The 13,516-nt window shown below is 36.4% G+C and overlaps 1 protein-coding gene across 3 annotated transcripts in view; it reads right to left on the minus strand.

Annotated features, from left to right (window-relative positions):
- Nucleotides 1-13,516, minus strand: part of NALCN (sodium leak channel, non-selective) — a 231,534-nt gene that overhangs the window by 91,067 nt on the left and 126,951 nt on the right. For all 3 annotated transcript variants that reach the window (XM_084498001.1, XM_084498000.1, XM_084498002.1), the window contains 3 exons: nt 12,895-13,062; nt 7,960-8,151; nt 852-989 (listed from right to left, as the gene is read on the minus strand). In XM_084498001.1, the coding sequence (XP_084354127.1) occupies nt 852-989; nt 7,960-8,151; nt 12,895-13,062 (498 nt within the window). The remainder of the gene's footprint in view (nt 1-851; nt 990-7,959; nt 8,152-12,894; nt 13,063-13,516) is intronic.

Consider the following 13,516-nt stretch of genomic DNA (forward strand, 5'->3'; position numbering starts at 1 on the left):
TGGAGATAGTATAAATACAATTAGCACCTCAACTAAGTAGGCAACTGAGAAAAAAAAGGAAATGAAGAAAATGAAACTATGAATAAGTATATCAAAAACTGCAGTGAATGCAAAATACAAAATGTAGAAGTGAAATAAAAGTGGATAAAATGGTTATTCCCCTGAGTGTGGTATTTTCTCTGGGTTGGTATTCAAAATATGGTGCCAAGCCCGTATTGATATAGGATTTCCAAAACCATGTTTTCCATACCATTGTCTCTACTGAAAAATGTAATCATCTCACTTGAAATGCATACACAAAAAACATCTTTTTATATATAATACCCGTTTTCATACACATGCAGGAACCGCTTCATTAATTCTCATCCTTTTATTGCCTGATATACTATATCACATATTTTCTATGCATTGATTTTGCATCAGACAACAGGAAAGCACTGCTTTATAGTTAGGAGTTTGCATCCTAAGGCTTAACACTTCTGACTTTAATTACAGCTGCAAAGAGACTGCAATGGAAATTGAGAGGACCATTTCAACATGATAAATAAAAGCGCTTGCTTCACTCTGCAATCATCAGAACTGTGAAGGCACAAGACAGTTAACAATTATATTATTAGTCTACCAGTGTGACTTGGATCTTAGGAAGAACAACTCACACCAGAACAAAGGCTCCCCACTTATGCCACATGGCTGTAGGGTAAATTCTACTACATCAAAGAACTAAAGCAAAAGCCCCCTATGCTGAAAATTAGCATCACAATTAGTTTTAACTAGATGAGGAAAGCATTGAATAGGTATGGGAGTAATTTAAAACAAAGAAAAGCACAGTGCATTTGCAAGTCAAAACTTACCAGTGTAGCAAAAAGATGATATAGTATAAAATAAATGGCAACTACTGGTGCCCACATATGTCCTACAGCATTCAGTGTCTGATCCATGACATCTACCCATCCTTCCTGTGTGAGAATCTGAAACATTGACATGAACGCCTGCAAGAAAAAAAAAAAACACACATAAATATTAACAATTCATGAACTATATAAATATGTTTTTATAGACATATTCCTCAAGTCGATTTAACAGAGCAAAACATTTTTTTTCTTTTAAAATCTTAATAAATTAGTATATTTCAATATGTAAGGTCAGGTGAAATGCTATTTCAGAGCACAAGCAGAAAGAAATAGCTTAACCTCTGACTGCATTGTAATCTGCAACTTGTAAGTATAGTCTTGTCTCCATTAGCCAATATAAAAACTTTTTTGGTTGCCTTGTGGCGTAACAAAATTGGAAGGATAACCTCAGCATCACAGCTCATTGTTTACAATACAACACTATTGTAATTCTTTGTTTATACACATTCTTCAGGGTTGCCTCTCTATAAATATGCCTACAATAAAATGTAAAAGTTAAATGAGATCATACATTTATGTTATTTTAACAGCAGAAGCACTTTAGGCATCCTACTTGATGAAACTAAGCAATATAAAACAAGGTCCCAGTTCTTCCATCTGTTTCAGTCAGTCATACCCTTTCCCTACACTTTTTATAGAATCACAGAATCATTAGGGTTGGAAAAGCCCTCCAAGATCATCTGGTCCAACTACCCCCCTACCACCAATGTCACCCACTAAACCATGTCCCCAAGCACCATGACCAACCTTTCCTTGAACACCCTCAGGGACAGTGACTCCACCACCTCCCTGGGCAACCCGTTCCAATGCATAACCAAGTTTTGGCAGTAGCATTCTTTGTACACTTGTTTCTGTAACATTTTCAAATTCCTTCAGACCAGGGGTGCATGTCAAAAACAGAAGGAATAAATGAAATGTTTTCCTATCTTTGGTAACAGGATACGAATCCAGATGAGCCCTAGAACCCAGATATCTCAAAACTTTGAAACCCCATATGCACACAGATCAAAATGCAAGCACTAAGCAGCGTAAAGCACAAGACAAGTTACATCCCAATCCATGAAGGATAGGATGACAGTAAGATGCCAATGAGATGCCAAAAATATTATCCTTTTATGGCGCAGATCAGTGGTCACTATCCATTAATGCAGCCTAACTGCTGGAGGTGTGTTAAAAGCCTTCCAGGTCAGAATATGGAAACAGGCTCAGAGAGATAAAAATGAATGATGACAAAGGTGGTACCTGACACACACACTCTCAAAATGAGCCCTCTGGGACAAGCTGAGACACCTCCGTTTTACCGAAGGACTGACTGCTCATGGAACTGGGGATCACCAGGAAAAAAACAGAGCCTGAGTCAGGGGTAGGATTTATTTGATCAGATTCAGCCACAATCATTACAGACTTTTACATGCATTCACTAAATGCTTGCTTAACATAAATAGCTAAAGCAGATTCATCACCCTCTGTCTCCATCTCATCATTGACTGTAAAGGTACGGCGGAACCCATAGATCCAGAGGTTTACATAGTCACTGGCTGAAGGTAGGTGAGCTAATGGCATCCGTAGACCATGGCACAGACCAGAATCTAACTCAGTATGACAAACCCATGAGCATGAAATGTACATCATACACAGGCACTGACGACTGCTCTGCCTCAGTCACAGAAGTTTGACTACAGAGTAGGAATGATGTGTGGATCCTTATGGATCTTTCAACAATGACAAACCATCACACAAGTTTCCTTTGCTTTTGCCTGGCATCAGAGGTACTGTCTTTCCAGACAGCAAAGATCAAAGCTGAGATCTTACTAAAGTATAATACATACCAAAAAAGTGCTAGAAATTGAAGATGTTACACCCATGAAAAAACTTTATCTGGAGAGCCTTTCGTATCAACTTATCCTAAGCCCAAATGCATGTGGAAAAAGATGAAAATATGTAGATGCAAACTTTTTCACTTGAAAAACAATGAAATGGATTCTCTGAAGCAAACAGAAGCATAAGAAGTCAGGCTAAGACCATGGAGTTTGAGTGAGGCAGCTATTTTGACAGTTGTTTTTCAGAATTAAATCACACTAACCACATTTTCAGAGATGATTAGGTCTACATGTCCAAATCACTCATAAGAAGGGAAGCTAAGGTGCACAAGGAATAAATCAAAGCATCCAAGTGAGCAATTGCACACACTGGGGGATGACGTTTAACTTATGACTGCAATTTCTATGTCAGTAACATCTTGACCAAATGTCATGTCCCAGCTTTTCCTTTCAACACATAGAACAAAGGCTAGTATAAACTAGAAAACTGTTCACAATTACCTTTCTATACATCCGTTATGTCAGCTAAAATCTTTTCTATGTCATGTGTTAGAAGAGCCCTAATACAGACTGGAATTTGCACAGTGCCCTCTACTTGCACGTTCCTGCCCGTAGGCTAGGTGTTAACCAGCATGCTGCAGGCCTGTGCCCAGGTCCTTCCACAGGCACAATGCCTTTGAACTCGTGTCCCCTCCCAGCCACAACTGCAGACTCCTTGCATGGTGCCAAGACAGAATCCTATTAGTGATTCTTTTCCTCACAAAAAAAATCATGCTGAGAATCCTGCAAAAAAACAGACACAAAACTAACCCCTGACCCTGCCAAAATACCAACCAGTGTTATCTAGCTTTGTGAAATCCCTGAAGTCCCTCCCTGCGCAAAACATAGAGAAGGAGACATCTGGGACCTGTGGCTGTGGACAGACTGTAGACAGGGGTGCATATTTGAAACAAACAGGACATTCAGCCTCTTTTATATCAGCCAGTGGTCCTTACAGACAAGAAGACAATGACCCCATCAGTGCACAGCACCGGTTCTCAGCCTCCTGTTATGAAGTGCAGATAAAGCTAAAAGAAACAATTGCTGTTTCACTGTGCTCAGAGCATCTCTGGAGACAGTGGTGGCCATACCTGATGGGTGTGATGCTCTTATGTGAAATATAAGATAGGGGGATACTACATTAAGTAATACATCCCCACTGCTGGCTTTAAAAACACCTGGGTTACTTGGTAATTGAACCAGTGCTGTATTCTTCATTCTGAATCATATTAAAATATTACATCTCATTGCTTTTTAAAAACGTGTATTTTAATTTATTCTTTAGGTATAAAAATACCTCCAATTCTCTGTTGTGGACCCCATATTAGTACAGGCACTATATTAATTTGGAAAAAGCCCACTTTTAACAAATTTTTTAATCTTTTAATAAAGATTAATCTTCCATCTAAATCAGCTGTCCATAAAGCATGTAGCTATTTAAAGTGGCCTTTCAATCTAATTTAAATATTTAATTATCATGTTAAATTCCGGTATACCAAAAAATGTTAGTTTTAAGAAAACACGGCAGTGCACAATGAGTTTGTTTTGCACCCAGCAATCTCCTTCAGAGCAAGCTATTTTTAGCTGAAAGGTGCTCTTCCCACTGTTTATTTTAAAATGAATTTGAAATGCAACTATCTAGCTGACAGAATCAACATCTGTGAAGATGAGACTTAGAGATTTATGCAAATGGTGACTTTCTGAATTAATTTATGTTATAGAAAAGGCTGTCAATTTCTTTGAGTATTTATGCCCTATTACTTAATTAGCTGTTTTGATGATGGAAGTCAAACTACCTTTTTATTTTTAGTGAAAGACTGCGAATGTTTGGTGGTATGTACAAGCAAAAGTGCCAGGTCTGATAGCCTGTCCATCTATTTTGGGGTGGTGCCACACAAAGAACTACTTTCAGCTATAATGTACTTGATTTGTAACTTCTGCTTTGTCTAGAAAATTATGGACCAAATCCCTGAGGAATTTGGTAATCAGTTCCCAAATTCCTTAATTCATGGAAGCTGTCCTGCAATCAGTGGGATTACTTCTGCAAATGAAAATAACAGGATGTACGCCAATGCTGTGCAATGCTTGTACTGCATCTACCCACATTGAACTATCCTTTTTCTCCTGACACGTTAATGAGTGCTCCATGACACTCTGTGAGAAGAGCAGCTACCCTCCAAAAACATGTCCACAGCACTAAGATTGTAACTGCATCAGAGAATTAAGACTATGTGGTTTAGCTTTTTTAAGGGAACTTAAAATTATATTGAACTAACAAGTCACAAATGGAGTTTCCTCCAAGCTCAAGACTAGGTCCTGGTTTTACTGAAGATGGTGGGATTGTTGCTGTTGGGATATGGTGGGCCTGGATTTCATTTTGTATTGACCCATTTAACAGAAGAACAGTGTTCCTGGCTTTGCCATTTATCTGAGAAACTGGGTAGTCGAATACATGGTCCCAAACTTCAAGAGAAACTGGGGCACGGAAGTCAGAGGCACTAACAATATATTTTGTTGTCTACACAGTGAATGCTTAAATTTCTTAGCAGCCATCTTACGCTGCTGTCTTTGAACAGAACTCCCCCTCTCATTTCTTCTTCATTTAGGGCCCAACACTCAGCCGCCCTCTTTTTTATTTCCCTTCATGGCTTGGTATGTGCAGCCAAAGAAGACACGCAAAAATAGAGATGGCGGGTCAGTTAGAAACAGGAGAGCAAACATCTATATTTTTATACTTTAGTATTAGAGAGAAAGCCAGTCCATTTGGAAAGTTGCAATGGGCAAAAGAAGAGTGAAATTTGTAACCATGGCAACACCGAGCCTGTGCCTATTGACTGTTGTCAGGAAACCATGTGAAAACATGCAATTTATAGGCATTAGTGAAAGGAGGAGGTCTCCTTGTTCCAAAACCCATACTGTGCCTTCTTATAAAGCACTTAACAGCTTCAAAAATGATTTTACGTTTTGTCTGTCTCACTGCGGAAGGCACTTCAAAGTAAAAACTCCAAATTTAACCTCTGGTGCCACCACTTTGTTAGTGTACTTGTCCTCTGCATATCCAGATGTGAAAGAAGCCCACAGCAACAGTGCTGGCCATTTGGGGTTTGCTCTTATTTGGGGGTAAGCCCCTAAAAATTCATTGTCACAAATTCTGCTGATGCAGACCTCATATTGTCTCCTCCGCTATATAGTAATGCAAGCATTTCTTCAGTACATTATGAAAAGAATATGTTCCAGGCAAACCCAGAGCTGCATGTTTTATTACTGCCTTATTGCAAACTTGTCTTACTTGTCTTGCATTATTTGTCTTATTCTGTGCTCTTTATTCAGAGCAGACAACATTAGAGGTAATCCCCCAGCCTTTAGTAGGAAGACACACTTTAGAGGGGCATTGTCAGTCAAAATTTCTTTAGTACAAAATTTCCGCTGACTCTATTGAACTATTAAAAACTGCTTCACTAGAAAATTACAGAAAGAAAACATACTGTAGATTAGATTTCTGTATCATTTATGACTAGCTGAATATGTATACAAATAAACAATATGTAAAAAACAAGCAGCCACTCTTACTGTAGGCTATCATACAAAAACTATTGAAAATTTTTCAATTCATTACTAGTGGAACACTCCTTTATTATCAGTAACTGGCCTTGCATTTTTTTTTCCCAGAAAATTCTATCAGAAGATAGAAAACAACCTTGGATTTTGTTGTTGTTGTTGTTGTTGTTTGTTTGTTTTTAAATGTATAATTTACTGGAGAAAATATTTTCTCACTCTTCAAATGTATTTTGGTATATACATATATGTGTTAAAATTCAATACACTGAAAGTTCATATTAAGTCCTAACTGGCCTCAGATTGAACACCCCAAATCATTTAAAACTTTCCTAACATCCTGATATACCTTGGCAACATTTTACTGCAAATCAATCTTTCTCAGATATTTATACCAGTTAATCTAGTTAAAATACACACATTGTGAATGTCTCCTATTTTAACTATACTACAATAACTCCTTCAGGACTGTCATCACCATTTTGCCTAAAAAACAAAGCAATATTAAAACTAAATTCTATGGCACTTTCAACCTTCTGCAGCTGGAATTTTTTAATCAGAAGTTATGCATTGGACTTGGACATAGAATACGATAGTAATATCACTCACTTTAGAGACAGAGGCCTGATTTCATAAGTAAAGTTTAAGTTAGTTATATTATCTTATTTTTGCTTTCTTCAGCATTTCAAAAATGAATTATACTGAATTCTTTATGATCCTACTGGCTGTTTTTCTAAGCACATTTTCTAAACTAGAAAGCATGGCGTTACTTTATTCCCTGTGGGTAGGTATTTTTTGTCTTACATTCGATGGCTAGCATCCCGTAAATCAAATCCAGGTTGATAATTACAAATTGTTGCCTAGCCATTTTGTTTGCTAAATGCATGATCCTTGAGGCTGTCTTGTTAATTGTTGTTTAATTGTTCCCACCAATGCACTTTCACCAAAATAGATACATTGAATAACCAAGCTGTAATGACAGAAACAAATAAATTGTGACTGGAACCAATCCATGTACATTCAGTCTAATACATTATTAAAGAAATGGCAGTATTTTCATTCAGAACAGTGTTCTTCAATAAATACATTAGTTCCAATTTCCACTGATTTTCAGTGTTCTGTTCTGAATTAACGTAATGCTCATAAATATCCACTATTTATACCCAAAAGGCAAACACTTATTTTCTCAATGCAGACAGGTTTTATAACCCAGTGTAAAACAAGCATTCCAATACGAATCAAGATCAACCATTTCACAATATGTAGATATACATGTAAATCACATGAAGACATTTTACATAAATTTTGTGGATAATACCTATGATTATGAGATCAATTTTTTTTTTTGGCATGCTAGACTACTGTTAAGCCATATGCTTTGTTTTATCATCATCCATGTCCACACATAAAAAATTATCCATATTCCCTGAACAACAGAAATAGAACACAAAACTCAACCAAAATGCAAACTTCACTACTGAAGGAGTAGTGGAAGACTATTACACATGGCGAATTATTTTCTCTCTACTTAAGTTGATCCTGCTCCATGGTTCTTAGAAGAAAAGGCAAACTGGTCATGTAATAATTAATATAAGAAACTAATAATACAAAGTATCAATGCGTCTTATACTTGCCCGTGGAAAGGTTGTAAATCTATCCAGTTCTTCCACAAAGCAAAACATCTGTAAACTGATCGCTGACATTACAATCAGAAGGCTGGCAGTGAATACAACCAAACTTCCAAGTTTTTTTCCTGGTCCAAATATCTTATACACAAAATCCTCCAAAGCAGGAGAAATCTTTATAAGCCGAACTACCCTAAGAACCTGTAAAGAAAGAGAAAATACAACTGCATTAATTATTTGATTACTATGTTAACCAACAACTTTTCAGGAGACTTCAAGGCAAGAGGAACCTGTCAGGCTTTGTACTCATCTAGACATGCCTTCAGCTTTGTTTTAGCTAGTAACAGCAGTTACCTAATGATCAGGTGACTGGTCATTATTTTGTCTATTTTGTCTTTTGCATAGCCTTTTAAAATTGTGTGCTGTAATGCTTATTGTTCCATATATCTTTTGCATCTAATATATTGTAATAAAAAGCTGAAATTTTGCATAGAATAAGTTATGTATGGTCCTTTCATAAAATGCAGCATCAAGGTGTACAGGCATGGTATGACAGCAGAGGTCTTGAAAGTATAGGCACAGGAGTATAATGAAGGCCCCAATGCTAAAATCAACTCACCAGTGACTCATGGTCATCACAGAAATGCAGCTGGGGCTTTTTTAGGGGTAAAAAAGGGAACAAAAACATATGCAAAACATATTATAGATAGTAAATCTGGATGTAATGAGGAATTCCAGAATAATAAGAATGGTCTCCAGCAGAGGACAAAATAATATGTCTTGATATAGCAACTGAGAATTGATTGCAATGCTAGGTAAATTGCTCCAAAGCTTATTTATCATCACAGTTAAAAAATCACACTTATTTTAAATGGACAAGGTCCTGAACAGTCTTTGAAGAATGCTCTGCTTTGAGCAGCAGGCTGAACAAGATGATATTAAAAGGCTACTTTGAACCTAAACTTTTCTGTGATTCTGTTATTTGTTACTGCAGGTTACATATCTGCATGAAAACTGCCAAATCTTCTTCCACAGGTCATCTTTCCATTTCAGTGACCCAAAGTGAAATTGCTTGGCATTGCGTACAGTATAAACTACCAAGTTTGGTAATAAACACATGCTGCTATTTCATACTCTAAACAACAAGGGAATTTGGGGTGGTATTTCTCAATATCAGAGGAAACAGCACTGGGGGCCACTGATGTATTTGACATATTTTACACCTCCCAGTGTTATTAGTGGCAGCAGAACTGTTGTGTGTGTGGGACGCCTGACCCATTCACTGTTGAATCTACCTTGGGAAAGCTGGTGAAAGCTCTGATCCTTCCATGTAGATCAAAAAACTGTGGCAGAAACAGTGACATGAATGTTAATATCAACAGGAGGCAGTGGCAAACCACAGCAGTTGCTGGAGACAACTGACAGGATTCTATGACTCTGATTCTTTGTGGGGCAAATGACATTTGGCAGTTCCTAAAAAAAATGATTCTCCAGCCCAAGTTATAGCCCATAACTCCACACGAATCACATTGAAACTGAAAGGTAGGAATTACAGTGCAATTAGAGACTGACCCTATGTGCAAGTCAAATACAATTACTGTGCTCTTTTGGATAGAAAATAAGGTTGACAGAAGGATATGGCAGTTGTTCACAGAAAGACTTCACTGTACCTTGTAGGTTGCTAATATTGTACACCTTTGTATTTTACATGCAATTTATCTCCCTACCTATCCGTCAGGTACCCAGAATATGCTCTAATGTCTGGCAGGACTCCAAATAGGCTTTACTGTCAAAGTGGAGATGGAAAGTTAACATCAGAGAGCAACTTATTCCAAACATACCAAACCCCTAATGTGAGATGGGGGAGCCTTCACTGCCTTCAATATTTAAGACAGCTTAAATTTCACATAGTTAGAATAAGGTGAGATACTTAAACACGTTGGTAATGTATTCACATTACAAATAATCTAAGTACATAAAACTGGTTACTAAGACAGTGACAGCCAAAGACATTAGTGAGATTTCTAACTACTATGAACATTTAAACATGGTGTCTTTACTTACAAGATCTACCTGCAGTGTAAATGCTAGCATATCTACTTTGTGTGTAAATGTTCTTCAGTACTAGTGTTAACACTTACCCCAGTGGAGTGAAGATTTCATGCTAGTCTGTATTCTGAACTGTTTTAGATAAACTTTACTAACTGCCTTATTTTTTTCCCTTCCTTTGGGGAACTTTAATTGACCTTTAAGCAACACACTAATCTTATTGATACTGTATTTTTCATTTATTTTCATTAGGCAACAAATTAAATCTAGCAAAAGTACATTGTAATGAACATTTTATTCATTCCACGTAGTTGGGTGGCAAACTGTATTAAATATGAAAGATGCAGAAGGCACCTTATCTGGATTAAATGTAAAAATATGTAAAAACTGAATCAAGAAGAAAACTACAAGAGAAACCACTGCTCTGTCCCAAATAATAGCTGCATTTCCTAAAAGTGATATTTATTCAGAAAATGACTCAGCAATATTTTCCCAGACACAAATACTCTCTTCAATACAGTGTAGGTCAAATTCTGTTTAAATCTCTAATAAACTGGCATAAGAATGCCAGTTTATTACAGATATCTGCAATAATATGCAAATTCTGCCATTTGTCCACTGATGAGATGTTCTACAGATAATGGCCACAGAATGGTGCTTTGCCGTAACTCATAGACATTTTCTTTCACAGACAGCTTTGCAAAGTGCTTTGAATGAACATACAGCGAGTATGTTGTATGTTGTAAGAAAGACAGGTGGGAAGCTGGACAGTAGCCAATGTGGTGAAGAGCAAATGATGTGCTGGCAAAAGGTAATGAATGATGAAAGCCAATGAATAATGCAGACTGAAATATATGCTAAGGAAGACTAGACAAGGAAAATAATATGTCTGCTTACTATCTTGGAATGTGTCAAATAAGACTTGTGTTTTCAGTAACCTGTTTTGTTGGCTGACAAGGAACACATTTAACCTGTCATTATTAATATCTAAAGGCCTGGAAATCTGCCTACCATCAAGATTTATCCAAGTGAAAAATACTTTTTGACCTTGGATGATGTGAAAATGTGTTATCTAGTTTGCCAAGAAGCTTAGTTGCTGGAGAATATGGTGTGTACTTCCTTTACACACTGACATCAAAGGTAAAGTATTTTCCAACCTTACTGTCATCCGCCTCTTTGGGGATTTGGATTGCAAAAGACAACCTAAATCGTTCATCATAGCAACTGTTTCTGCTTGTAAAATGTGTGTCTCTTATACACATGTATTTTGATAAAAATCATATCCTGAAATTTTCTGTCAGAAAAGTAAGTACTTAGAGAAGAAAAAAACAACCAAAAAAAAAAAAAAAAAAAAAGAAAGAAAGAAAGGGAAACTACTTAAAATCATTAGAAATAAATAACTTCTTTTATGATTTTATTACCAACATCTGGCTACATTTTAATTATACTTTCAGTCCTATGATTTAGTGATAATATTATGTATTTAGTCCAAAGTGCCCATAATTTATATTTTAAAATTCTAGAAAGAAATCAACAAATGTGAGCGGGCCCTGCCCTAGTAACTATGTACCAATGTGTTAACTAAGTGGCTAACTAATATAACTGAAAGCTCCCAGTTAGGTTTCCTGGGTGCTTTTGCACAGGAGTACAAAGGCATTCTCCTGCACATGCATCCTTTCTTATATGTTAGGAATATCATGCCAAGTTTGAATAATAAAAAAAAAAAAATTAAAAAAATCACATATTTGGACAGCAAAAAAAAGTATAGCCATGTAAAAGCCTTCAAATGGTTCTAGGTGAAAGAAAAATAGAATTTGAAATTCTGAAATCCTTCTTGAGCAGGTTTGTAGAACCGTTTAGAAAGAATACAAGATGGGATTTGCAGAAGTCTGAAAAGGCCATTATGTTTCAACTCACACCTGGGGAGAGTGCCACCCTCATAGTGTACTCACTTGATTACTGGGTGTTGCTGGAGCTAATCACATATATCAACAGGATTCTGTCAGGCCATTCATTCTTTGCCTTTACTTATTATTAATATTTCATCATGACAATCCACTGCTAAATAACGGACAAACATGACGCGTATCCTTTATTTTTTTTTATTTTTATTAAAGAGAATCACTTTCTTCAGCAGTGTAGAATATAGCACATTATAATGAATCTTAACACCTTCTTCGACAACTGGCGCAACCCTAAGCACTCTGATGAGGCTGATCAGGGAATTGGTTGTATTGGTTTGCAGAAGAAAAGCTCAGAAGTCTAATTAATCAGTCTTTCCCTGTCTCTATTCCCTACTCTTCCCCAAAGTAAAAATGTGTGAAGAGCCTCAACACACTTTCCCTCTCAATTAGGAATGGTCAGAGAGCTATAAATCAAACTCTAAAATGGTTCTGGAGAAAACCCACAATGACTGGAGTGAAGACTTGTCTTGGTTAGAGATGTGGCTGCTGTAGACATTAAGATTTGGAGGAGCAACAGCATGTTTGTCGAGGTGTCAGAGATGGAAACCAGGAAAGCAGTGGTGGACTCTATAGGAAGGTGATAAATAAGCAGCTGTATGCAAGGTCAAAGCTGAATGAAGGACGAGGAATAAACTAATCCAGAACCTACTGAACAGTGCAGCCTAGATAAGAAATGTGAGTTACTGAAAACAGAAAGGTGCAGGACTGCTAGACAAAGTTAGAATTAATCCTCTTTCTGTAAATCCACACAAGAAACATAGTTAAAAACAGACTTAGTTGGTATTTTAAAGACATTTTCAACAAGAGTCAATATTGTGAGAACATCAGTAATCTGAGAATATAAGTAAATGACAGTGAAATATATACTCCTTTTGATGGATAATGTTTTTAATTGGTATTTAGGGTAAAATGTGAACACAGATGATCGTACCTGGAAATATGTAAACTGAGAGTGATAGAGGTCTGGATAAATGTGAAGAGTGGTTCCAATTACAAGTAGTAACTCAAACTTGTGAAGAGATGAGCTGATGTATCCCGTAAAACCCAAACACCAGATCTTCAGGAGAGCTTCTAAATCAAACAAAACTGTAAAAGCAACCTAGACGAATACATAAAAGGAGAGAGATATGTTCAAACCACTGAGTTCAATTAAAACTTTCTATGTCATAACATCCATAAAGGTTTTGTTTGGTAAAAATAAAGATCTTCATTGTATTAGGAAAAACAATCATTCTCTAAACATAATAAACAATGAATAATAGATTTTTTTAAATTTCTGTGATTGCATGGCACTTATTTGTTCATTGGTCAACTATGAATAATATAGAACTGAAATGAATTTTTACATTTTCAGAAAAAATTACAGAAATTGTTATATTTTGGAAGCTTTCTGTGAATACACTTATTGATAAATAACCATTAAAATGATTTTTTAATTGATAATATAATGAAAATAAACTTTTGACAAATCATGTATATACTATTCCTTTAAATAATTACATCCGTGGTGCCAAAAAACTAGTCAAATTCTTTATTCAGCTTCCCTTATAAAT

This window comes from Aythya ferina (assembly GCF_964211825.1).
Source record: "Aythya ferina genome assembly, chromosome: 1".
NCBI classification, from domain to species: Eukaryota; Metazoa; Chordata; class Aves; order Anseriformes; family Anatidae; genus Aythya; species Aythya ferina.